At 39.2% G+C, this 26,033-nt stretch overlaps 2 protein-coding genes, 1 long non-coding RNA gene and 2 pseudogenes across 4 annotated transcripts; 1 reads left to right on the forward strand and 4 right to left on the reverse strand.

The window, feature by feature from the left end:
- Positions 1 to 4,900: 4,900 nt before the first annotated feature.
- LOC146953597 (uncharacterized) lies at positions 4,901 to 8,966 on the reverse strand (annotated as a pseudogene).
- Positions 8,967 to 10,912: 1,946 nt separating this feature from the next.
- Positions 10,913 to 11,578, reverse strand: LOC146953598 (uncharacterized). The gene has a single exon (XM_085741899.1). It carries the CDS (start codon positions 11,576 to 11,578, stop codon positions 10,913 to 10,915), a length of 666 nt encoding a protein of 221 aa, XP_085598025.1.
- A 5,146-nt stretch (positions 11,579 to 16,724) lies between these two features.
- LOC146953599 (uncharacterized) lies at positions 16,725 to 18,259 on the forward strand. 2 transcript variants are annotated; one of them, XR_015028665.1, is made up of 5 exons: positions 16,725 to 16,808; positions 17,025 to 17,388; positions 17,497 to 17,554; positions 17,762 to 17,841; positions 17,977 to 18,259. It is a non-coding gene; the product is annotated as an uncharacterized LOC146953599 (long non-coding RNA). The 2 variants fall into 2 exon arrangements; XR_015028614.1 differs by having other exon boundaries at positions 16,731 to 17,388.
- Positions 18,260 to 22,752: 4,493 nt separating this feature from the next.
- Positions 22,753 to 24,105, reverse strand: LOC146953600 (uncharacterized). The gene is made up of 2 exons (XM_085741907.1): positions 23,143 to 24,105; positions 22,753 to 23,034 (listed from the first exon to the last, which is right to left on the reverse strand). The coding sequence occupies exons 1-2, from the start codon at positions 24,103 to 24,105 to the stop codon at positions 22,753 to 22,755; spliced, it is 1,245 nt and encodes a 414-aa protein (XP_085598033.1).
- A 124-nt stretch (positions 24,106 to 24,229) lies between these two features.
- Positions 24,230 to 25,744, reverse strand: LOC146953601 (protein FAR1-RELATED SEQUENCE 5-like; annotated as a pseudogene).
- Positions 25,745 to 26,033: the final 289 nt, after the last annotated feature.

Here is a 26,033-nt window from a genome sequence, read left to right on the forward strand (position 1 = left end):
TTGATTTTATTTCTTAATTTAACAAATAAAAATAAAAGAAAATTAAAGTGTTAAAATTGACTAATTAATAATAAAAAATTTAAAAGATGGAAATAAAGATAAAATTAAATAATAAAATAATAAAGAGAAAAGAGGGCCCGACTTGGAAACAAACATGAGGTATTTTAAGATACCTCTCTGCCAAACTTTCACTGAGAATCAGAGATCGATCAGGGTCAAGCGACGTATGACGGTAGGGTCCATCGACACGTGTCAGTGGTATCTTAGGTCAAAAATTGGGGTATGACAGATGCCCCTATTTAAGTTTCTTCGTCCGGAGATTTGAAGATGAAATCTTTAATTTGATCGGAGCGAAGAGACTTAAATACAAAGTACACCAATTTTGGACCTAAGATGCTATGAATGCTCGTGAAATGCTTGTATGAATGCAGGACGGCAAAGATGCTTTGACTGGGATGAGAAACAACAACAGGATACCCAAATTTGTTGAAGAAAAGGGATCCGACTCTGCTAGAGGGAATGTAGTTTCACTGGGGAAAATGACCGTCTACTATCGTATTGATTAAGAGCGGTAGCTTTAATGAAGACAAAACTTTTTAGTGACAACTCTTGACCAGACGCACTGGGGATGACACCGGAGGAAATAAAATAAGATTTCAAATTGTTCATTGGTCGGGACTAACCGTTTGAAACATGACAAAAATGTAAACTCAAGCGGACCGTTATTTAGGACTGGCAGCTTGACACAAGGCAAAACGGTAGACTCAAACGGTCCATTGTTTTAGGACTGGTAGCTTGAAACAAGATAAAAAGTAAAGTCAAGCGGTCCGTTGTTTAGGACTGGCAGCTTGAAATAAGATAAAAAGTAAAGTCAAGCGGTCCGTTGTTTAGGACTGGCAGCTTGAAACAAGATAAAAAGTAGACTCAAGCGGTCCGTTGTTTAGGACTGGCAACTCGAAACAAGACGAAAATAGACTTAAGCGGTCCGTTGTTTAGGACTGGCAGCTCGAAATAAGACAAAAGGTAAAGTCAAGCGGTCCGTTGTTTAGGACTGGCAGCTTGAAACAAGATAGAAAGTAGACTCAAGCGGCCCGTTGTTTAGGACTAGTAGCTTGAAACAAGATAAACTCAAGCAGTCCGTTGTTTAGGACTAGCAGCTTGAAACAATTGGGGACTGAAACAAAAGGATACGACCAAACAAGACTTTTGGGTGACTGGTGCAACCATGTATGAATTGATATTGTGTATATGTTGTGTATATATGAATGTATGAATCCGTGACAGTATTGTATGAATGTATGAATTTATGAATGTATGAGTAAAGCTTGTAAGACCGTATTCAGTGTATGTGACAGACAAACTTGATGAGACTAGACAGAACTGGTAAGGTGTGAGGTAGACCAACGTTGCAGTACTACACACTCAACAAACTTTCTTGGAGATGATCTCGTTGAGGACAAAAGTAACAACTGATGTCTTCTAGGGGGGAGAACCCATTAAAAGCCTGGAAAAAGTCGCCATTTGTAAGCCAACGCAGAAATCTCTTCCGTTGACACACTTTAGTCATCGTGCCTTTTCTTTGTTTTTTGTTTTCTTTTTGAATCCCTAACTTTTGCCTGGATCGCCCTTTCGGGTTTTCAATCCACCGGGAGTATATTCCTTTTTTATGCCCCTAATTTTTGCCTGGACCGCCCTTTCGGGTTTTCAGTCCACCGGGGCGCTCTCTATTGCCTAAGCCGCCTTTTCAGGTTTTCGACTTAACGAGCTCCTTTTTTTTTTTTTTTTGAAAGCTTCCCACAGTGTTTAGCCATGCTTGTTCAATAGGGCTTAACCACCTTTGAGGAGAATGTTGATGCGCCCTTCCTTTACTTTCGAGTCCTACAATGCACTTATTTGTTTATGCTTTCAAGAGACGTTAAAAAGTTTTATGAATTTTGCTTCAGAATATTATCATCAAGGAAATAGAAGAAATTTTGGAAAAAATGAAATAAATGAGAATTCCAAGTAAAGGGCAAAGGCTCAAATTTTATTGATTGAATGGTGGCCCGCTAAAGGCGCGACTCCATAGATATTTACAAAATTTGGAAAAATGGTAATTCAAAATGGAGCGGTACTTTGAACTTCATAACCCTAAATTTCAAACAACTTTGAATTCCGCTGCTTTTGATGCTTCAGATTCGAGATTCTTTGATAGCAGGTATGTCCCAAGTGGATTGTGCCTAGACTGGATGCAGTTACTTTGTCTTTTCTTTTTATCCTTAACTTTTGCATAGACCGCCCTTTCGGGTTTTCAGCCTATTAGGATGATTTTCTGTTTAATGTCTCTAACTTTTGCCTGGACTGCCCTTTCAGGTTTTCAGTCCACCGAGACGCTCATTCTTGCCTAAGCCGCCCTTTCAGGTTTTCGACTTACCGAGCTGTTCTTATAATTTTTAGACAAAGTATTTCTTGACTGCATCCGCGTTTACAGTATGTGGAAGTTCTTCACCATCCATGGTTTGAAGAGTCATGGCACCACCGGAGAAGGCTCTTTTGACAACATATGGACCTTCATAGTTAGGCGCCCACTTGCCCCTGGAGTCTGGTTCGAAAGTAAAAATCTTTTTGAGCACAAGATCACCTTCTTTGAATTCACGGGGACGAACTTTCTTGTCAAAAGCCTGCTTCATCCTCTTTTGATATAGTTGACCATGACACAGGGCAGCCATGCGCTTTTCCTCAATCAGATTCAATTGATCATACCTACTTTGGACCCATTCAGCCTCTGATAACTCAGCTTCCATCAGAACTCTCATTGAAGGAATCTTAACTTCTACGGGAAGTACAGCCTCCATACCATATACCAAAGAGAAAGGAGTTGCCCCTGTTGACGTGCGTATGGAAGTACGATATCCGTGTAATGCAAAGGGAAGCATCTCATGCCAATCTTTATATGTCACCACCATCTTCTGGACGATCTTCTTTATATTCTTATTTGCAGCTTCGACAGCGCCATTCATCTGAGGTCTGTAAGGCGAAGAATTATGATGCTCAATCTTGAAATCATCACATAACTCTTTCATCATCTTGTTGTTTAGATTTGTCCCATTGTCTGTAATGATCCGGTTAGGGACACCGTAGCGGCAGATAATATGATTTTTGATAAATTTGACCACCACTTGCTTGGTCACATTAGCATATGATGCTGCTTCAACCCACTTGGTGAAATAGTCAATAGCCACTAGAATAAAGCGGTTCCCGTTTGACGCTTTTGGTTCAATCCTTCCAATCATGTCAATGCCCCACATAGAGAAAGGCCAGGGAGACGAAAGAACATTGAGTGCAGTCGGCGGCACATGAATCTTATCGGCATAGATCTGACACTTATGACATTTTCTGGCGTGTTGGTAACAATCAGCTTCCATCGTCATCCAATAATAACCCGCTCTCAATAGCTTCTTAGTCATTGCATGTCCGCTTGAATGAGTTCCGAAGGAGCCTTCATGTATTTCATGCATCAATAAATCCGCCTCGTGCTTGTCCACACATCTGAGTAATACCATGTCAAAGTTTCTTTTATACAAAACGTCCCCGTTCAGGAAGAAATGACCAGACAGTCTTCTTAGAGTCTTCTTGTCTTTATTGGATGCCCCGAGTGGATATTCTTGACTCCGAAGGAAACACTTGATATCATGGAACCATGGCTTGTCATCAACAACTTCTTCAGCAGCGAATACATGAGCAGGTCTTTCAAGATGTCTGATACGGATCAAAGGCACTTCATTCCAACGATTTACTTGGTACATCGAAGACAAGGTAGCGAGAGCATCTGCCATCTGGTTCTCATCACGAGGGATGTGGTGTAGCTCGACTTTGTTGAAGAAGGTCAGTAATCGTCTTGCATAATCTTTGTAGGGAACCAAGCCGGGGTGACGAGTCTCCCATTCTCCCGTGATCTGATTGATTACGAGGGCTGAGTCACCATAAATGTCGAGGATTTTGATTCTCAAATCAATGGCTTCTTCGAGACCCATAATACATGCTTCGTATTCTGCCATGTTGTTTGTACAGTCAAATGTCAGTCTGGCAGTGAAGGGGATATGTGCACCCTCAGGAGTAATAATGATTGCCCCTATTCCGCTTCCACAAACATTAACAGCTCCGTCGAAGATTAGACCCCATCTTGATTCAGGATCTGGACCTTCTCCGAATAACGGCTCGTCACAATCTTTCATCTTCAGATACATAATCTCTTCATCAGGAAAGTCAAACTTGATAGGCTGATAATCCTCAACTGGTTGGTGAGCTAAATGATCTGCAATGATACTCCCTTTGATTGCTTTCTGGGTACGGTACTCGATGTCATATTCAGATAACAACATCTGCCACCAGGCGATTCTTCCTGTTACTGCAGCTTTCTCGAAGATGTACTTGATCGGATCCATTTTAGAAATCAACCAAGTAGTATGATTAATCATATAGTGACGAAGGCGTTTGGCAGCCCAAGCTAGAGCACAACATGTCTTTTCGAGCATGGAATATCGAGACTCACAATCAGTAAACTTCTTGCTTAAGTAATAAATAGCGTGCTCCTTTCTTCCAGTTTCATCTTGTTGCCCGAGTACACAACCCATGGAATCTTCTAACACAGTCAGGTACATGATCAGAGGTCTTCCTTCAACTGGAGGGATAAGGATTGGAGGTTCTAGCAAATACTCTTTAATGCTGTCAAAGGCTTTCTGGCACTCTTCTGTCCACATAATACCTTGCTCTTTGCGGAGTAGCTTGAATATTGGCCCACATGTTGCAGTCATATGAGAAATAAAACGGGAGATGTAGTTCAGTCGTCCGAGAAACCCTCTTACTTGTTTTTCTGTTTGTGGAGCGGGCATCTCTTTGATAGCTCTGACCTTGTCGGGATCTACTTCAATACCTTTCTGGCTGACAATGAAGCCCAAAAGCTTTCCGGATCTGACGCCAAAGGTGCACTTGTTAGGATTCAAACGGAGTTGATACTTTCTTAGTCGTTGGAACATCTTCAGCAAATACTCGACATGCTCATCTTCAGTACCTGACTTGACAATCATATCATCTACATAAACCTCAATCTCTTTGTGCATCATGTCATGGAAAAGAGTAGTCATACCTCTCTGATAGGTAGCACCTGCATTTATTAACCCAAACGGCATTACTCTGTAACAGAAAGTGCCCCAAGGTGTAATGAAAGATGTCTTCTCTCTATCTTCGGGTGCCATCTTGATCTGATTGTAACCGGAGAAACCATCCATGAAGGAGAAAACTTTGGACTTTGCAGTGTTGTCAACTAATACATCAATGTGAGGTAGTGGAAAATCATCTTTGGGACTAGCTTTGTTCAAATCACGGTAATCAACACACATTCTGACTTTACCATCCTTCTTCGGAACAGGCACAATGTTGGCAAGCCACTGCGGGTATTCTGATGTGACAAGGAAACCTGCATCAATCTGTTTCTGTACTTCTTCCTTAATCTTGAGGGCCATATCAGGACGGGCTCTTCTCAACTTCTGCTTGACTGGTGGACATTTGGGCTTCAATGGCAGACGGTGCACCACAATATCAGTATCCAGGCCTGGTATATCTTTGTACGACCAAGCAAATATATCAACATATTCTCTGAGAAGTTCTATCACTCGCTTCTTGACACTTGCTTCAAGTGATGCCCCAATCTTGACCTCTTTCTTGTCTTCTTCAGTACCCAAGTTGATGACCTCTATTGCTTCCCCATAAGGCTGAATGGCTCTTCTTTCTCGTTCAAGTAGCCGAGAGATTTCGTTGGGAATCTCTTCATTCTCTTCCTCTTCCGCCTCATACACAGGGGATTCAAAGTTGGGAGAGATCATAGGGGTATGTTGTTCAAAGGGTTCATTGATGTTTAATCTGCACATATGATTGATGATTTAGAAAATAAGTAAATGCAGATTTTTCGAAGGTGATCATATTTTTTTGGTTTTTTTGTATTACCATTTTTCAGAAAAAGGCACCAAAGAAAAAAATAAAACAACAGTCGGGGACAAAACGACATTTTTATTTAATTGATGATAATTTTTTTTGAAGCAAATGGCCCTTGATAGATTCACTTTCGCTTGGGGCGAGGCGAAAGGATTTTTTTGAAAAAACATAAAACGAACAAATGCATTACTTGGACAAGTGAGCAACAAAAGGAACATCTACAGCAACCCAATTGTGGCTAGTCCGTCCGTGAGTCACGAAACTTTGTGGTATCCCCTCAGGATTGTCTTCAATGATATCATTGGCTTCTGACAGGGCATTAATAAAGCCCGCACTGTGGAGAGTATCTCTTGCTGGCACGACGACATTCCAAGGCAAATCAGTTGACGGAGAGAAACCCAGACCTTCTCGACGCTTGTTCTCTGGCAATTCTATCAACTTTCCCCAGCTTGCAGATCCTCCAGCTTGTACTATGCTCTGAGCATCTTTTAGAGAAGAAATAGATGCTTCACTCTTCTTGGTATTCTCTTTTTCCACGGCAAGTCCCTGGAATGACGTCCCCTCAACACTGTCGGCCTTGATAAAAGAGAAAGACGACAGATGGCTTACTAACAGGGCTTCCTCCCCATTCACAGTTATCAGCTTCCCATTATGCACAAACTTCAGCTTCTGGTGCAATGTAGAGGTTACTGCCCCAGCTTTATGAATCCAAGGGCGACCTAGCAAGCAACTGTATGATGCCCGGATGTCTATCACTTGAAATGTAATCTGGAAGATCTGCGGCCCAACTGTAATAGGCAGATCCACCTCCCCATGGACATCCTTCCTCGAACCATCAAAAGCCTTTACCATTACCTCACTTCGTCTTAAAGGTGTACCCTTGTAAGAGAGCTGGTCATAAGTTGTTTTGGCCATCACATTTAGAGATGAACCGGTGTCTATCAGCACATTTGACAAAGTGTCGGTCTTACAATTCACAGATATGTGCAAAGCCAGATTATGGTTCCTTCCTTCTTTCGGAAGCTCTTCATCACTGAAACTCAGGTTGTTGCATGCAGTGATGTTCCCCACTATTCCTCCGAATTGACCAACAGTCACATCGTAGTCCACAAAAGCTTGTTCCAGGACCTTCATTAAAGCCTCCTTGTGAGCATCAGAATTCAGCAGTAGCGACATTATGGATATCTTTGATAGAGTCTGCATCAGTTGATCAACCACCTTGTACTCACTCTTCTTGATTAGCTTGAGAATCTCATCAATCTTAGAATTTGCATTGGTCCCACTAGACTGACCGATATCTTTGACTGCACTGGGATCTTTAGCCTGGGTCTCCTTGATTACTGGAGCACTAGCTTTCTTTGGGAGCACCACAGGAACAATACGCCCATTTCTTAGCACTCTACTGACTTCAGCGACATTCCCTACAGACGGCAAAGGTGGTATTGGAACTTCACGACCGTCCTCTATCATAGTGGCATTGTACTTATAAGGAATGGCTTTCTCAGAAGCATAAGGCATCGGACCAGGCAAACAGATCACTAGAGGAGCAGCAACTGACTTTCAACTGTCGTAGAATATCTCCAAAGGCTCCTCTGAGGTTATAACACATACATCATCACGCCTTCTTTCAACAACAAGTTCTCCTTGGTCTAAAAGTCCTTGAATATCATCTTTTACTTTCTGACAACCTTGAGGATCTAGGAGACACACTTCACAGGCGGCATGATCATGTTCAAAGAGAGACGCTTGACACATCTTGGTATGTATATCGACCAAAGGTGTCCGGATGTGTTGGACGTTCAGGATGAGATGAGTCTTCTGGCAATCTTCGATCATGTTGACAGTTGTGGTACCATGGTTTGGTAACGGATTGGTTCGAACATTTGGTGCTGAGTCTGTGAAGGTTATCTTCTTGTCATCGATCAGCTTCTGGACTGCATTCTTCAAGGCATAACAGTTCTCAGTATCATGACCTGGGGACCCTTGGTGAAAAGCACAAGTCTGGTGAGGTTTATACCAAGCCGGTGGTTTCTCTGGCACTGGAAGAGGTGCTCTAAGTTGAACCAAATTCTTAGAGAGCAACCCTGGGAGTAACTCTGCATATGTCACGGGAATTGGGTCAATTTTTAATCTGGTATTTTGTGGCCGAGGCTTTTGTTGTTGGTATGGTTGTTGTGGATATTGTTGGTATGGTTGTTGAGGATATTGTTGGTATGGTTGTTGGGGATATTGTGGAAGGTATTGTTGTTGTTGAGAATATTGTTGATGTTGGGGATATTGTTGTGGGGGATATTGTGGGAACTGAGGTTGTTGTGGATATTGTGAGAATTGAGGTTGTTGTGGATATTGTGAGAATTGAGGTTGGCCATTTGGTGGTTGGATGGTATTGGTAGCAGGTGTGATGGCAGCAATGTGTTGATAGGCTGGATAATTTTGTTGAGGTCTCCCATGGGCCACCATACCGACCTCTTGTTCTTTCTTTTTCGGGAGGTGATTCCCAGACTTCTTGGTTCCACTTGCAGATGTCCCTTCTTTTACTAAACGTCCTTCTCGGACTCCTTCTTCCAAACGTACACCCGTAGCAACCATCTCAGCAAAGTTATTGGGAGTACTTCCGACCATGTTCACGTAATAGAACTGACTGAGAGTTTTTAAGAAGAGCTTGGTCATCTCCTTCTCTTCTATGCGCGGGCTGACTTGGGCAGCAGCATCTCTCCATCGCTGGGCATACTCTTTGAATGTTTCCTTGTCCCCTTGAGTCATAGCCTGAAGATAACTTCGGTCTGGGGCCATATCCACATTGTAACTGTATTGTTCTACGAAAGCATCACACAGGTCACGGAAGGTTTGAATCTTTGTTTTGTCCAGATTCATGTACCACTTTGAGGCAGGACTAGCCAAACTTTCTTGGAAAAAATAGATAAGGACTTTGTCATCTTTGGCATAGGCAGACATCCTTCTCACATACATTGTTAGATGCTCCTCAGGACAGGAGTTCCCTTTATACTTTTCGAACTCTGGTACCTTGAACTTGTGGGGTACTTGGACGTCCGGCACTAAACATAGATCGTAAGCGTCTTCCCAAACATCTTCCTTCCATGGAGAGCTCTCATCTCTCGTTGCATCTCATCGTATTTTTCTTGCAAGTCATTCACTCTGTCATAGTTCTCCATGTTCCCTGAATGGTATATGGGTTCTTCATCTTGTGGAATGGTATGCGTCACCGGAGCCGAATAGGTCATAGCTGCTGGAGGAGCTCCTACTAGAGGTGGAGGAACATGAGTTGCATTTTGACGAGTAGGCATTGGAACCTCGGTCATGATAGGGCGGAATACTTCACTGAGGCAAACTGGCACACCCCAAGAACGACCTTCTGGCATAGAACTTGAAGCTTCACACACAATGGGACGGAGTATTTCGCCGGCGGTGAAAGGCGAGAACCGAGGCGCAGAACGTTGCGGAGCAGAGTGTATCGGAGTATCTGCACATATTGTCCATCCAGGGGTAGAGGCGGCAGCAGAGGCGGATGTTTCGGCCTGAGTTCTGACCGGAGGAGGAGGCGGTGGTGCTTGTGCCTGTGCTTGAGCTTGCGCTAGTGCTTGAGCTTGTGATTGAGCTAGTGCTTGAGCTTGAGCTTGTGCTTGGGCTAGTGCTTGAGCTTGCGCTTCCGCTTGTGCTTGAGCTCGAACCTGTGCTTCCGCCATTGTCTTCATCACTTCAGCCATTTCGTCCATCTTAGTCTGCATGGCTGTCACTTCTCCACGGAGCACTTGGTTTTCTTGTTCGAGAAAATCCATCTTCTTCTTCACGTTTGCTCGAGTGTAGATAGTGCGGGTAGGCTTGTAGAGGATACGTGGGGCCACCTTTTGAAACGAGCTGACCTTTTTCTGGAAAAGAAAATTTGTGTGAGACTTTGGATTTGAGACTGTGAAATGCAAAATGATGCATGATGTTATGCAAAAATAGACACATTTTTATTTATCGAAGGACTTATAAAAGCAAATTTGTAAACATCATAACTGAAAAGTTATTGAATAATTAAAGTACTACAAAATAATTCCCTTCTAACAAAACTGAGCCAAGGGATAGACTCCAAAGTTCATCACAAAAAAGCTAGGAAATAACATAAAGTGGTGAAACAACTAAGATACTCTTGAACTCCTATAGCAGACTACTCTTCGAAATCTGGATGTGGACCGTCAAACAAATCCATGGAATCCATGCGCTGCTTCTTAGTGATATGCTTTTTGAGCAGCCTGTCCTTCTCCTGGAGTAGATCATTTCTCTCGATCATCTGTTGCCCTAATTTGAGAATCACACTTTCCTGCTTCCTTATTTCTTCATTTTTATCTTCTATCATGAGCATAGCCTCGTCATATTTCCTTTTCCAAGTGGCAATTTCTCGGTCTTTATCAGCCAATCGTTCTTGGTGCTCTCCCAGAGTTTTAGAGGGTAAAGGTAATGATGAAGATGGAATTGTTGCGGATACAAGCCTCGGTAACGTGTAAGGCATCTGATTCTGGATAGCTTTACTGATGACCCACTGAGTGTAAGATCCATGCAGAAAATTGTCCCTTTTTCCCAGTTGGTTCCTGTTAAGTCTGTGAATACTCCGCCAAGCTTGCACAAATTCCTCCCTTTTACCCAGGTGATTACCGTCATTGCAGTAGAACTCATTGGTTAAAGCAAGAATACTTGGTTGTGTCTTCATAGGGTATCCCAATTGATGTCGGGCAAGGACGGGATTGTAGCTAATTCCTCCCTCCATACCAATGAGAGGTACATTGGGATAGTCACCACATCTGATAATGACTGTCCCATCATCCCAGGTTGGATGGTACCAAACTATATCAGCTGTTGTCAAGGCCATGATTTTTTTAGACCAGGGAGTACCTTCAAGGTTGGCTATGAAAGAGCGGGGTTGAGGTAGATGAGAGACGAACTATTTGTAGAGTAAAGGTGCACAACAAAGGATAGCTCCACGAGTTGCAAGAGTTCGATCATGGATGGAATGGTAGGTGTTTGCAAGAAGAGTAGGGACGGGGTTTTTGCTAAGAAAAACTTGGATGGCACGGATGTCAACAAAATTAGGAATGTTCGGGAAAAGCACAAGACCATAGATAAGTAAGGCTAAGACAGAGTAAAAGGCATGGTTGGCGCCAGACTGTTCAAAGATGGAAGCCTGATCGTAGAGGAAATCGGTGGAGAAACCTGAGGGACCCCCTTTGGTTTGGAAAATAAGATTATCTCTTATGATGGAGGCTTCAAGATGGAGGGCTTTAGCAATGGTTGTGGTTTTGGGATTGGGTTCAAGGCCGCTGAAAGGTACTTTGTTAAGCACGGTTATACCTATCAAATGAGAGTACTCTTCTAGTGTAGGGACAAGCTGATAGTCTGGGAAAGTAAAACAGTGACAATGACGGTCATAAAATTGAACCAAAGTCTCCAAGACTCCTTTTGTAACATCTACCTTGAGGATATCCAGCAGTTTCCCATGAAGTTCGCGAAAATCATCCTGGTTAGCTACCTTCCTCCCTAGCTCCCTTAATTTAGCCACATCTGGCTTCTGGAAAGTATACTTCCTAGTGTTTCTTGTAGGAATTTCCATCTATGATGTTTACAAAAGAAAAAAGGTTTATATAAGTCCTTCGATATTTTGATGATGAAAAAGAAGGTTTTATGAATGAATGCATGTATGCATGAATATGCTAAACAAACGGTGAAAACATGGTGAGGTTAGGCCCATAATGATGGAGTCAAGGGTAAACGCCATTGGTGAAGACTATGGTTTTCAAATGTACCTGTATCACGGGTTCTACCAAGTTCCCAGAGTTATCAACCACTTCCGAACACTATCAGGTTACGGAAATACTTCCGTTCCAATAATATTCGTAAGAAAGTCTCGTCTGAGTGTGGTATCGCGTGTCAACTAAACCAAGATTACTCATGATTAGCCACCGCACCACGTCCTAAAAGGCCAAGAGGGGTTAAAGGTAACTAAAGGTCCTCAACTTTCGACAGTCACCTGAAAATAACATGTCAAACACGAATACTCATGCCAACATAGTGTACTTCCAAGATTCCTAAGTTGAGTGGGGTTATCACATGTGTCACAAACCAAAATTCACTCTTGGCAAGGCACTATGATTATACCACCGTCCTATCTTAAATTTCTCTCAAGTCCGGGTGTAGGACTCATCTCACCACTCACGTTAGAAAGGAGAAAGAAGAAGGATGAACAGATATACACGTATTTCCATCTTTTAGTTTAAAGCAAGTTATAGCACAATAGTTAAATAAGACCAAGTTAGGCTCAACCCTCTTAGACATTCCCCAGTGAAGTCGCCATTTCTGTCGCGCCATTTTTCGGAGATCAAGGCTATTTGATTAGCTTATTGACTCACTAATTATTTCACGACTTTGAAAAAAAAAATTTATTTAAATTGGGGGGTCCGGGGGTTGGTTACATAAAGGGAAGGTGTTAGCACCCTTTATGTTCGTAGTACTCTACGGGAACCTTTTAGTTTTATTTAAATAATGTGCTATAACTTGCTTATTTTTTTTGTGAAAAAAAGAATTTTAAGTGATTAAAAAAAAAAAAGGAGGACCTAATTATCTACATTTTATTGATTTGGAAGGACAAAGTCCTCTGCCTACGTACCCGTGAGGGATCAAAACCTCGTAGTTCGGGGTAGAAAATGACGTTTGATTGGTCGAGTGTTTTTTTTTTATTAGTTTTGAAAAAGGTTTTGAAATGAAAAAGCCAAGTGGCAAAATAAGAATTTGTTTGTGTTTTTTATATTTAAAAAGAGACTCAAAATATAATTAAATTGATTAATGTTTGATTAAGAAAATAAAAGAAAAAAAACGGCACTTGATTTAAGATCAAGGTTTATTTAAAAAATATTTTTGTTTGGGTTTTGTTGTTTCTTTGAATGATAAACTAACGGAGCATAAAATATAAACACGTAGGTACCTTATAGTAGTGTTGGACCACCACAAGGACCATTAACCTAATCTAGCAAGAGATATAGAGGCATACACACACGCACGCACACATGCACCTAAACTATTACAAAAAAAAAGCCTAGTTACATTCTACGGTCTGCGAGGAAAAATAAATAAATTACATGAAAACCTATTTTACACTCTAAATTATATACAAGAAACGAAAATAAATAAATTACATAAAGGCCTATTTACATTCTAAGTTGTGTGCGATAAAGATAGATAACTTAACATGCAGAATGATAATAAAGAACAATAAACCTAAACTAAAAAATGCATGAGGTAAATTAAAACCTAAATAAACTAAAGTAACTAAACAGATGCATGAAGTGGAGTTAAAACCCTAGATAGACTAAACAAATGTGGGAGATAAGATTAAAATCTAAATGAACTAAGATAAAGTGAAATAGACCAAATAAATGTATGAAGTAAAGTTAAAACCTTAGATAAACTAAACAAATGCATGAGATAAAATTAACCTAAATATTCTATAATGAACTAAAATAGACTAAATGAATGTATGAAAGAATAAGCAAAAATAAAAAGACGAATACAGGAGGGGGGTGCGCAGGCAGTAAGCACGTGGTGTAGGAAATAGAACAAGTGAAATTGGGCTTCAAAGTGTTAAGGGGCGCTGGGCCAAGCAGATTGGGTTGGGGTCGGTTCGGTTCAACCCTGGACCGTTTCCAGGTGAACCGAACCGGTTTAAAGGGGTATAAATAGGGTGTAACCCTAATTTTCTTTCATTTTGACAGATCTTTCTCTCTCTCTCTCTCTCTTTACTCCTATGCTCTCTCCTCTCTTGTTCTCTGTCTCTCTTCTCCGACGCCACGCATGGTGGCTAGTTGGTGGTCCGACGCGGCGGGCCGACCACTTTAGGTGGCGGCGCCGCCGCTAAAAACCTATTTTTTTATTTTTTTTTGTTCACCCTCCTCTACTTTTCTTCCTATACCATTTTCGACCCAGAATTCCCAAAGATATACAACCCAACACCCTAAAAACGAGCCGAAAGGGAAAGAAAAAAAAGAACTACCTTGTTATTTAGGAATCGGTCCAGTGAGCTTGGATTATTCACGTTTCTGTCCCTCTCGTCTCCTTTATCCTCTGGTTCGATTCTCTCTTCTGCTCCTTTGTTGCTTTCGGTTTCGGTTCGTGTTGTTTGCGGCCGATTTGAATGGTGTTGGTTGATGCAGGCTTCTGCGACAGTTTGAGTCTGGTGTGTCGGGATCGTGTCTTTGGCTTGTGCGTGTATCTTCTGCTCTGCTGGTTCCCTTTTGCGTGTTCTCTCCAAATTTTTCGTGTCCCTTTTGGTTGCCCTGCGGGTTGTATTTATAGGGTGACATTACACTTACGTTTTGCTAAAAATCTGCGGCAGAATCGTGACTTGGGGAGGGGAAAATGAAAGGGCTGTTGTTGGATTGATGAGGAGGAAAGGCAGCATCTGTTGCTGGATTTTAGGCGTGGGTGAACCTGGACGGATTCTTTGGATCGGTGTGCGTGACAGCCTGTTCTTGTGGATTGGGATAAGAAGTAACGCGTTTAGGCATTTGCGGATGTGAGATTGTGTTCTTCGGATGAGGAGAGGATGAGGATGAAGAGAAAGAGCGTGTGACATGCTTGGGATGAACTTGGACCATGTTTTGGGACTTAACACTTAATGACTAAAAAAATGAAATAATAAAAAGGATAAAAGGATAAATACGTATGTACACTTTTGATTTTATTTCTTAATTTAACAAATAAAAATAAAAGAAAATTAAAGTGTTAAAATTGACTAATTAATAATAAAAAATTTAAAAGATGGAAATAAAGATAAAATTAAATAATAAAATAATAAAGAGAAAAGAGGGCCCGACTTGGAAACAAACATGAGGTATTTTAAGATACCTCTCTGCCAAACTTTCACTGAGAATCAGAGATCGATCAGGGTCAAGCGACGTATGACGGTAGGGTCCATCGACACGTGTCAGTGGTATCTTAGGTCAAAAATTGGGGTATGACAGACGCGGGTGCCTAACACCTTCCCGAATCGTAACCGACCCCCGGATCCAAAAAAGGGTTTTTCAATCTCATTTTTCCCTTCCCAAGAATAAAATCGAGCAAGTCCGGTAGATTGAAGGTTCAAGTCCAATCAATGGATTGACACCCGAAAATCTTGGTCTACAGGCGGTCCAAGCAAAAGTTAGGGATTTTCAAAAAAAGATATACAAAAAAAAAATGAAAAAAACAAAGACAGAGGCATCACAATTTCAAGTGGATTAAATGGAAGAATGCACTTTGTGCTAGCTTACAAATGGCGTCCTCTGCCAGTGCTTTGATTGATGGGTTTTTATCTCGAGAAATGGCGACTTCTGTCAGGTTTCTGATTGGTGGGCTTTACCCCAAGGAATGATTACTTCACCATCAAATGAGACATTATATTGGGTTATATCCCCATCAGCAGTTTTGTTTGTTGGGTTGTATCCTATCAGCGGTATAACTAATGTGTCATTACCCCTTCTGCGGTATGATTAATGGGTTGTTACCCCTCCAGTGGTTGAATTGATGATATGTTACATCTTCAGTGGCCTGACTAAAGAGTTTGTTACCTCTTCAGTGTTTCAATTAATGGGTTGGCATTTGGTACCTCTTCACTGGCCTGATTAATGGGCTGTTACCCCTCAGCAGTATGATCAATGAGTTGTTATCCCTTCAAGTGGTTTGATTATAGGGCATTCACCCCTCAGCAGTATGATCAATGGGTTGTTATCCCTTCAAGTGGTTTGATTATGGGGCATTCTCCCCTCAGCAGTATGATCAATGGGTTATTATCCCTTCAAGTAGTTTGATTATGGGGCATCCTTCCCTCAGCGGTATGATCAATGGGTTGTTATCCCTTCAAGTGGTTTGATTATGGGGCATTCTCTTTTCAGTAATTGGTTATTGGGCTCTTCCCCCTTTCAGTAGTTGATTATGGGTCTTGACCCCATCAGTTTGGTTTGAACATGGGATTTACCCCATCAATTGGGTTTGAATATGGGCTTTACCCCATCAATTTGGTTTGAATATAGGCTTTACCCCGTCAATGGTTAAGAATGCGGGCTTTACCCCATCAGTGGTTTAAAGGGCTTTACTCCGTCAGCGGTTTGAAGGACCTTACCCCGTCAGTGTTTGGTTCATCCCCAGTGATGTGATCCCAATGAAGATTATCGAGTGTCTGTAATGTGATGTCGGGCCACTTCCCTTTGGACCTGCCTAGCCTTGTCTCATCAATCTTGCCATCATACGGTCATATGAGTCTCATAAGCATTCATTCATTCATGCATACATAGCACGCATACAATACATAGCACGCATACAAATATCATTCATGCATAGCTGCATTATTTTCATGTGTCTTACTCCAATACATAAAAAATGTCATCCCCAAGGTGTTTGATTCATAAATGTCACCAATCAAGTTGTGTTCAAGTGGCAGGTCCCATCAAGTAATCACTTTACCAATACCAATCAGTATATTCGTCTTTATCACGGCAGTTGGTGATAGACAAGCTTTATCTTCCGTTCTTTCGTCTTTACCACGGGCTGCTGGTAATAGACAGACTTTATTTACCGTCTCAGGCTTTATTTCTGCACCAAGCTTTACTTTCCGCACCAAGCTTTACTTTCCGCACCAAGCTTTACTTTCCGTGCCAAGCTTTACTTTCCGTACCAGGCTTTACTTTCCGTATCAGGCTTTATTTCTGTACCAGGCTTTACTTTCCGTGCCAAGCTTTACTTTAGTTAATGAAGGAATGACGAATATACAAGAAATAGTGGATGGAGAAAAGGTTGTCTCTGCTACAAAACAGGTATCTTAGCAAGTAAAAATCCTTAGAGCTGTTGATGGAACATTTAGTTTACAAGGGAAATACATATGGGATTATGTGAGTAAGTCAAGATGGGGATTATGTGAAGCTAGTTGAAACTTCGCTAGTTATTTGATCTGCATTACAACTTACAAGTGATTTGAAACTCACCTAGTTACTTTAAATTACCAACTAATTTGTCTCTCTGTGTGTGTTTAGTGGCAGCAGAAGGTTAAGTGATTAAAATTCCGCTTACAAGTGTTTAGACAACACCAGGGCAAGTGATTAGTTTGGTGTTTTGCTGCTCATTCATAAGAATTTTTGTTTTGTTTGTTTTTGTGACAGCTTTATAGTTTGTTACTTTATAGTTTGAAGATTTATGTATTTTGTCAAATTGAGACTTACAATTGAATCCCTCATGGGCCGTTATTAAATATACTAAATTTAAACTTTTAGAAACCTTAGATAATAACAATAAACACCTTTTCTTTGTTTTATGCAGCACCTTTACCTAATTTAAGTTTTCTATCTTTGATTGATTTAATAGCATTCCATTTCATCTAGTACAATTGTCTCTGAAATGGTGAGATACTAGTTATAAATTTTAATCCATGTTATTTATTTTTTTCAATGAGTTTATCGTCTAGTATTCACTTTAGAACATGATTTGAAGGCTGTCTTTGTTATGTAGGATATTGTGGTTTGAAGGCTGATTGACTTTAGTTGGTATGCAAGGATATCCCACCTAGGTATTCAATTTCAACTACTTGCTTTTAAGGTTTGGTTATTTGAGCATGAAATCATTTTAGTAGAATAACATAAGTTTATGTCTAAACAAGGATAAGAGTGATTGTGAGTTCTTTACTTCCTTTGCATTCATGTCACTACATATATTATTTTTGAATATGACTTCAATTTCCGGCAATAATGCATCTTAAATGTGATTAATTTACTAGAACAATGTCCGGGTAACTTGGGGAAGATTGAGTAAAGAGAAGTAAAGGTGATTTTCCGCCTCCAAATCTATGGTACATATGTAAGTTTTCCATCCACTACTACTTTTTCTTCATATTTTTGTTGGTTTGGTAGTTAGAGGGCAAAATGTAATCCATGTAACTTGTTTCCTTAATACTTTGCTTGCAATTTCATTTTCATTACTTTGCTTGTACAGGTGATTCTGAAGCTTTGTCAATTAGCTCAAGAACATATCAAATGCATGAGAGAATGATAATGGCAGTGACGGAGGGGATAGTAACAACAATTTGGAGATTTGGAAAGTTTTAGATTCATTATCATATTATTTTTAGGAAATGGATAGTTTTCATTAAGTTAATTGCGAACTATATTTATGTATTTTTAAGAGCACTTTTATCTTAAATGACATTATTATGTTAGATCAAAATTTGTGTCTTTACAAATAGTGAAACATAAAAAACAAAATTATGGTTGATTTATTTATTTTTTTAAAAAAATTGATGTTAGAGACGGAATTAAAATTCTGTCTCTGCAGAGACGGAATTGAGTTTAAATAGAGACGGAATTTAGTTATCTACAGAGACGGAATATATAACTCTGACGGAATTTTTCTGTCTCTTAGAGACGGAATCCGTAAATCCGTCTCTAATAAGCTTAGAGACGAGCAAATTAACCACGGATGTATTTCCGTCTCCAACTTGTTTAGAGACGGAATTTTTGCTTTTTAGAGACTGATTTCACCCGTCTCTAATTTGGATTTTTCTAGTAGTGATTGTTGTATAAGATATTCATTCGAAGTTTTGATGTTGTAAATTTTTAATGTATCCAGTACTAAATAAATGCACATGCTAGACTTTCTAGATACGTCTAGTATGGGTGTTACATCAATGTTTAGAATTGTGTATTTGTGATATGATATATTTAATTAGTTCCAATTTTATCGGATGTCCCCGAAGGGACATGTTTAATTAGTTGTTACGCCTTTGTTTCATGTGTAAATTATTTTCTAACTTACGTGACATTAAAGTTTTAACCAAGGCAAAGTTTAAATTCCAAAAACTAACTTGTCTACTAACAACTAACATTGGTCTGTGCAAGTAAAAAAAATACACTGCCTTGGGTTAATATTGCGTCACGGGTTAACATTTAGAAATAAGAGATGACATTTTGCATAAATTAAATATAGGGTTAATATAGTAAAGTCACTCGAAAAAATTAGGTTAAATCTAGGTTTAATATTGCCTCACGTGTTAACATTTAGAAATAAGAGATGACATTTTGCATAAATTAAAAATCTAGGGTTAATATAGTAAAGTCACGCGAAAAAATTAGTTTAAATCTAGGGTTAATATTGTGTCACGGGTTAACATTTAGAAATAAGAGACGACAATTTCATAAATTAAATCTAGGGTTAATATAGTAAAGTCACGCGAAAAATTAGGTTAAATATAGGGTTAATTAATATTGCGTCACGGGTTAACATTTAGAAATAAGAGATGACATTTTGCATAAATTAAATCTAGGATTAATATAGTAAAGCCATGCGAAAAAATTAGGATAAATCTAGGGTTAATATTGTGTCACGGGTTAACATTTAGTAATAAGAGAAAAGAGATGACAATTTCATAAATTAAATCTAGGGTCAATATGGTAAAGTCACACGAAAAAATTAGGTTAAATCTAGGGTTAATATTGCGTCACAGGTTAACATTTAGAAATAAGAGATGACATTTTGCATAAATTAAATCTAGTGTTAATATAGTAAAGTCACGCGAAAAAATTAGGTTAAATCTAGGGTTAATATTGCGTCATGAGTTAACATTTAAAAATAAGAGATGACATTTTGCATAAATTAAAGCCAGGGTTAATATCCACTTAAACAAGACATGCTTATCGATTCTAAATTGTTATAATTGCCCTATATCACGTTGCTTACTTCTATCCAGGTTGGTTGTTTATTCATTGAAACAAACCACCTTTAGACAATACATGCCAGGCCAGCAAGAATCCAAAAATTAATATAAAGATATATAAACTTACTATCATTGAAGAAAAAAAATAACGTGCCTTCAAAATTGGAGGTTCGAATAAAGCTTTTTTCGGTTGTTGATTTTTTTCCACAGAAGATAAAATTTTACCATCTTTTATATTGGTTACAAAAATTGCAACACAAGTTTGTAGAATACAACGTCTTGCATTGAATGATTTGAAAGTCCATGTGATATGTCTTGAAGGTTTACTTTTAAGATTGAGATAAACACTAACATATGGTTTAGATAGTGGGTTGTACAACAACCCTGCCTCAACATATTTTTCCATTTTATTTTGGGTTAAATATGTTTTTAGTCCCTATAAATATATCAACTTTTCGTTTTAGTCCCTCTAAAATTTTCCTTCAACTTTTAGTCCCTAAAAAATTTTCCATTTTCACTTTTGGTCCCTGTTTTAATGTAAAATCATATGTAGAATTCATATTTTTGAATAAAAATTTGCAGAAAAATTCAAAATATTATAAGAATCTCTCCAAAAAAAAATTAGAATTTTTTAACATAACATGAATTTAATATGAATTTTTACATTTTCTACGATTAAAAATTCATATTTAATTCATGTTTTGTTAAAAAATTCTATTTTTTTATGGGAATTTTTTTTACAATATTCTACACATTTCTGCATAATTTCATTAAAAAATACAAAAATTAACTTAAAAATAGGGACCAAAAGTAATGATTGAAAATTTTATAGGGACTAAAAGTTGAAAGAAAATTTTAGAGGGACTAAAACGAAAAGTTGGTATATTTGTATGGACCAAAAACATATTTAACCCTTTTATTTTCAACCCTCAACTTACAAATATAAACATTTATTAATTATATGTTTCTATATAATTATTTGTCTCTCTAAAAAAATATAATTATTTGTCTCTAATTATAATGCATCTTTTCAATTTATAACAATTTTTCAAATGTTGTAAGATGAACACGTATTACAATTAAACCCGTGCAACGCACGGGCTTCCACCTAGTTAATAATAATATACGAGTAGATTAATAATCTACATGTTTGCCTCTCCCTATATATATACACAACTTTAGTTTATGGAATGGAAAATTCTTTTCCAAATAATGGATAAAGTAAACTCCTCATGTTTAGATAAGCTATCCTCTTGAAATATTTTACTAAGGCTATGTTTGGCCCAACTTATTTTAGACTTATTTACTCGATTTTTGCTCTACACCCAGCACAAATCACTCGCGCCCTGCAACCATTCCGAAAATACCCATGTGGTAGTTAACTAGCGCAAGTGTAAAAAAGTGTAAAAAAACGGGACTTAAATTTTACACTTGCGTGACTTAAGTCACGCCGCGTGAGTTAACTCACGCAGAAATTAACACTTACGTGAGTTAACTCACGCAGAAATTAATACTTACGTGAGTTAACTCACGCAGTTATTGTTTTTCACAGTAACCATCATCTTCTTCATTTTGTTTTATTTGTTTTTCTTCATCTTCTTCCCTCATATCTTCTTTATCTTCTTCATTAACATCTTCATCACTTTCATTATGTATAATCTGCTATGATACTATTCGCTTCCACACGTAAGCTAACATAATCTCCATTCTTTAAATACTGTTGCGCATCCTCAAGATATCTAAGAGCACCACCACCTCCGGTTCCAAACAAACTCGTAACAAGACTCGTAATGGGCTTTTGCCTCGGGATCACCACCACTTTGAGAAATTAGTTTCCTTAGCAGATTAATTGTGTTGTTCAACTCAGTATGTGCCACATCAATAGTGTATTGAGCAATGGTAACAAGATCTGCACAATGCTTTGATTTGAGAAGAGTTAAGCAAAATGAAGATGTTAATGAAGAAGATATGAGGGAAGAAGATGAAGAAAAACAAATAAAACAAGATGAAGAAGATGATGGTTACTATGTGAATATGCAAAACCTGCATGAGTTAACTCACGTAAGTATTAATTAAGTGTGAATTTTGCTCTCCACCAGCACGTTTTGCTCGCACCCTGCAGCCATGCCAATTTTGCCCCTGCGCATGTTAACTAACGCAAGTGTAATACTATGCGTTAGTTAAGTAACGTTGCGTGACTTAAGATGCGCAAGCGTAAAACTATGCGCATGTTAAGTCACGCATAGGGATGTATGAAATAAAGCACTACGTGAGTTAACTCACGCATAGTATTACACTTGCGCGAGTTAACTCACGCACTACTGTTATATCAGTACAGTATTAAATGCTGTACTGATGTGCATTGAATGCAGTTTGGGTCCAAACCCTAAAATGCTCGTAATTGAACCTAATTACGTCAGTTTAAGAATATTATTGGATAATACGACTTGGTGCATCAAAATTACACCAAAACATCGTTTTTTTTTCACAATCACATAATCACACATAACGATCCAAACGGTCCAAATTACACAAATGACCCGTAATCATTTAAACACACTTAATGACACGTAAGTGATCCAAATTACACAAATTTGTCCATAAATTTATAAAATTACATAATCTCACATAAACGGTCAAACATTACACTATTAAACTTAAATAATGATTACACTTCAACGGATCGGACAAAAAGATACAAACTATTATTCTCAACCAAGCCCTCTTTTTCACATCTACATAACGGACTTCAAGTTTAACCGGATCTTGTGCATCTTCAGACATGTTTCACCTCACAAACTTCACAAAAATATAATGAAAAACAAATGTGAGATAAAATAAATAGTTGAATAATTAGAGACAAAGTAAGTAATGCAAGCAATAATTGGTGTGACATAACCGGCCACCAAAAAAATAATTCATTTCATTTAATATATATAATATTAGTTACATATTGGCCACAAATATACAAATTACATAACCGGCCACCAAAAAATATGTCGGGGTGTAATACCACCAAAAAATAGGACAAACACCGACCGACCTATAACTTTCCTAACCTATAATAACCTATCTAAGAGGTCTAGTGATATTCCTAAATTGCCGTCCTCTTCCATGTCCTCCGTCCATTCAAATTCTTGTTCCTTTTTTTGCAGTGTGGGAGTATCACCACAAACAATTGGATTGTGCTCATTTGTTGGTTTCTTTGGCGGCTGAGGCTCCTTAGACATGAGTTCATTGAAAGCGTTTTGTCTATCCAAAAACGCAAAATGCCAATTCTCCGCCTCACCAATCTTGTTGTTCATCCACTCCTTACAACTCGGTGGTAACGGACAACCTTCCTTCAAAATCACATGAAGATAGTGATCGGGAGTTAAGCAAAGACACATGATGTTGGAATGTGGATTAAGTGGAGGAGCACTTCAGATTGGGAAATATGTCTCACATACATCACCCGTCGTTTCGGACAAAGTCAATAGAACAACGGGTCTTTTGTAGCAAGAAGCAATAATGTGACCCATATCCGGAGTGGTCATCCACTTATCTGGAGGCGCAACACCAATTGTACGTTTAGGAGGGTATAAACCATTCAAGATTATGTTATAACGCTCCTCCGTATCATATATCGGCATGTAGTCACTCTTATGATTTCTCAACTCTTGAATAAGTGCATGACGAATCAATACATGATCTTCCTCATCCATCCCCAAGTGCCTAGCTATCACCCGGAATCCATAATGACCATCCCCTTTAACATTCACAATTTCTTCAACAAAAGGCCTCATGATATTTGGAATTTGTGAAATGTATGGGATATTCCAAAACGGTTTTGAAGTGGAGGATGAAGCTTGTGAGCGGGAATAAGTGCCAAGGCGTGCATCTTTCCTCTTTGGAAGTGACCTCTTTGGTTGTGAAGGTTGACTATCCGGATTTTGAGAATCAATGGTCTCCCACCTAGAGGGGATTCGACCCGTTGATGACACTTTGAGTGTAGTCCTCTTCCTTTTAGGTGCTCCCTTGGTTACCACCTTTTTCAAAGGCGGAGACAAAAATGTGGTTTCCGGAAATGCAATTTGACGCATCATCTCTTTGATGTGGAGCTTCATATTATAAGGGCTTTTCTTGAGAAGTTCTTGAATGACATTCCACTCCTCCATCACGGAAAAGTCATCATCAATCTTCTCTCCTTGTACACACAAACTTTTCCAATGAGGGTATATATCATCCAAGACAAGAGGCAATTTTTGCTTGCTCTTCATGGCAATAATACACGCACAAGGTAACCCGTAGGATGTCATTTGAACACAACCACAATCTTCCTCACCAAATGCGAATGTCTTGGAGCGTTTCAATTCATCATAGATAAATCTCAATGCTTTTCTAGAAACATAACCCTCCAATTCTTTCATCATCTTGATTTTTTTGTATTTGTGCTCAAACACCGTTTTGTTCCTCCCGAAACTACCTTGTATTTCACCAAATTGCACCGCCAACATCCTGTGGATTTCATCCCAACATGATGTCAAATCACCCACGCTACTCCTCAAATATTTTTTTCAAAACACCATGAGCGGTTTCAACTATGTTGGTGGTTCTACACCCTAGATGCAAGACTTTATCCGTCCATGCCCTCACAAATTTCTCCTTAAGGTTCAAAACCGTTTCTTCGACATATTTAATGAATTCTGGAAATGGCATGCATACCTCTTTGAATTTCAACAAATTAATTGCATATGATTCCTCCGTGGGAGATTCAACCAACTCTCTCCAAGCATTCACCACTTTCTCAACAACATCGCTATTCTTCATCTTTTTCTTCTTCAATTCTTTCTTGTCTAGTTTTGTACCCTTAGGAGGCTTTGGCACCACTTTACAATCCGTGATGCACTTGGACCTTACATTCTTCCCAATATGACAATAACAAAGCATGGTGTATGTTTCAGGGAAAACTGTGCCAACGGCCTTCATCAAAGCACCATCCCTATCGGTGACAATCACCTTAGGCATGTTGTCATTTGAGTACAAGAGACCTTTCAACATCGTAAGTGCCCAAGCAAAGTTATCCTCTAGTTCAAAGTGAAGAAAGGCGAAACCAACGGAATACGTCATTCTTGTAGAGGTGCAACCAACTATCTCAAACAAAGGCATTCGGTAGTTGTTGGTTTTGTATGTAGAGTCCATGACCAAAATGGTCGGAAAGGTGTTGAGCAATTTAATTGACTCCGGATGAGCAAAAAAGATGTCTTCAAGAGTGGTTTCCTCACTATTGCATCTTGTGTAATAGACGTACTTATGCTCCACCAACTTCGAAATCAAGAATTGCAACTCCGTCATGTCACCTCTTTCCCCCTTGCGCCATCTTGTTCTCACATTGTACACTTGCTTGATTGTTGTCACACTTTCGTTGTTGTTTTCCTTCAAATTGGTGAGAATATTCCGAGGCACCGTCAAGCTCTTTGTCATTTCAATAACTTTTTTCTTCTCCTCCGCACGAAGTCTACCCGCAATTAGGTGTCCTTGTAACTTTCCCACCTCCAAGTCATGGTTGTGCATTCCACAAAGCATTGCAAGCCACCAATCATTTGTATCTTTATCAAAGAAACCTTTCACCCTAAACGGACAATTACATTTCCTTGAGCCAATGCCTTCAAGGTTCGGTTTCTTACTTGTCTTAGGTGGCATGTATACCCCACTCCTTTCACATTGCATCGTCAAGTACGGCCTTTTTATAACGGATTTATCTATACAAACACCAAATCCGGCCTTCACCCCTTGTCCGCGAACCCAAGTAAGTAACTCTTCTCGCTCTCTCCATCTTGCATTTGTTGTAAAAAATGAGGCGGTGTCACGAGCTTCACAAATAACACTGGTAGGTACCGGTTTAGGTTCTTGAATTTTACCAATTCGAGCTTGAATTGGAATTTGGACTTTAAATGGTTTGAAATTAAAGCTTGGTTTGACATCGCCGGAACCTTCGCCGGAACCTTCACCGGAACCTTCTTTTTTGGCCGGTTTCGGTTCAACGCCATCATCCGCGACTTTGTCAACCATCTCCCTAAATATCTATTGAATAAAAAAAATTACAAAGGAAGAATAAATAAATTACTTGCGGAACAAGCTAACCAAGAACAAAAGTGGCGCAAAAAATTTAAAATACATGGTTGCACAGTGGCGTGACTTAAGTCACGCAGCACTAATGCACTTACGCCAGTTAAATCGCGCAACAAGCTAACCTGCGCAAGTTAACTTGCGTACCATTCCCTACTCCCTACGAAAAACAGACGAACCAAGCAGGAAAACCAGCAAAATGAGATGAGTTTAGATGGTACAATACCTGATA

Source organism: Medicago sativa, chromosome 1 (assembly GCF_051527215.1).
Source record: "Medicago sativa cultivar Bolivia chromosome 1, Bolivia_mono, whole genome shotgun sequence".
NCBI lineage: Eukaryota > Viridiplantae > Streptophyta > Magnoliopsida > Fabales > Fabaceae > Medicago > Medicago sativa.

What these genes read in the sequence shown, in the direction of transcription:
- LOC146953598 (XM_085741899.1), bottom strand. Translation starts at nt 11,578, where the DNA reads ATGGAAATTCCTACAAGAAACACTAGGAAGTATACTTTCCAGAAGCCA.
- LOC146953600 (XM_085741907.1), bottom strand. Translation starts at nt 24,105, where the DNA reads ATGATGAAAGAATTGGAGGGTTATGTTTCTAGAAAAGCATTGAGATTT. An exon ending in TGTCCGAAACGACGGGTGAT is followed by an intron (nt 23,035 to 23,142) that starts GTATGTGAGACA and finishes GTGATTTTGAAG; the next exon opens with GAAGGTTGTCCGTTACCACC.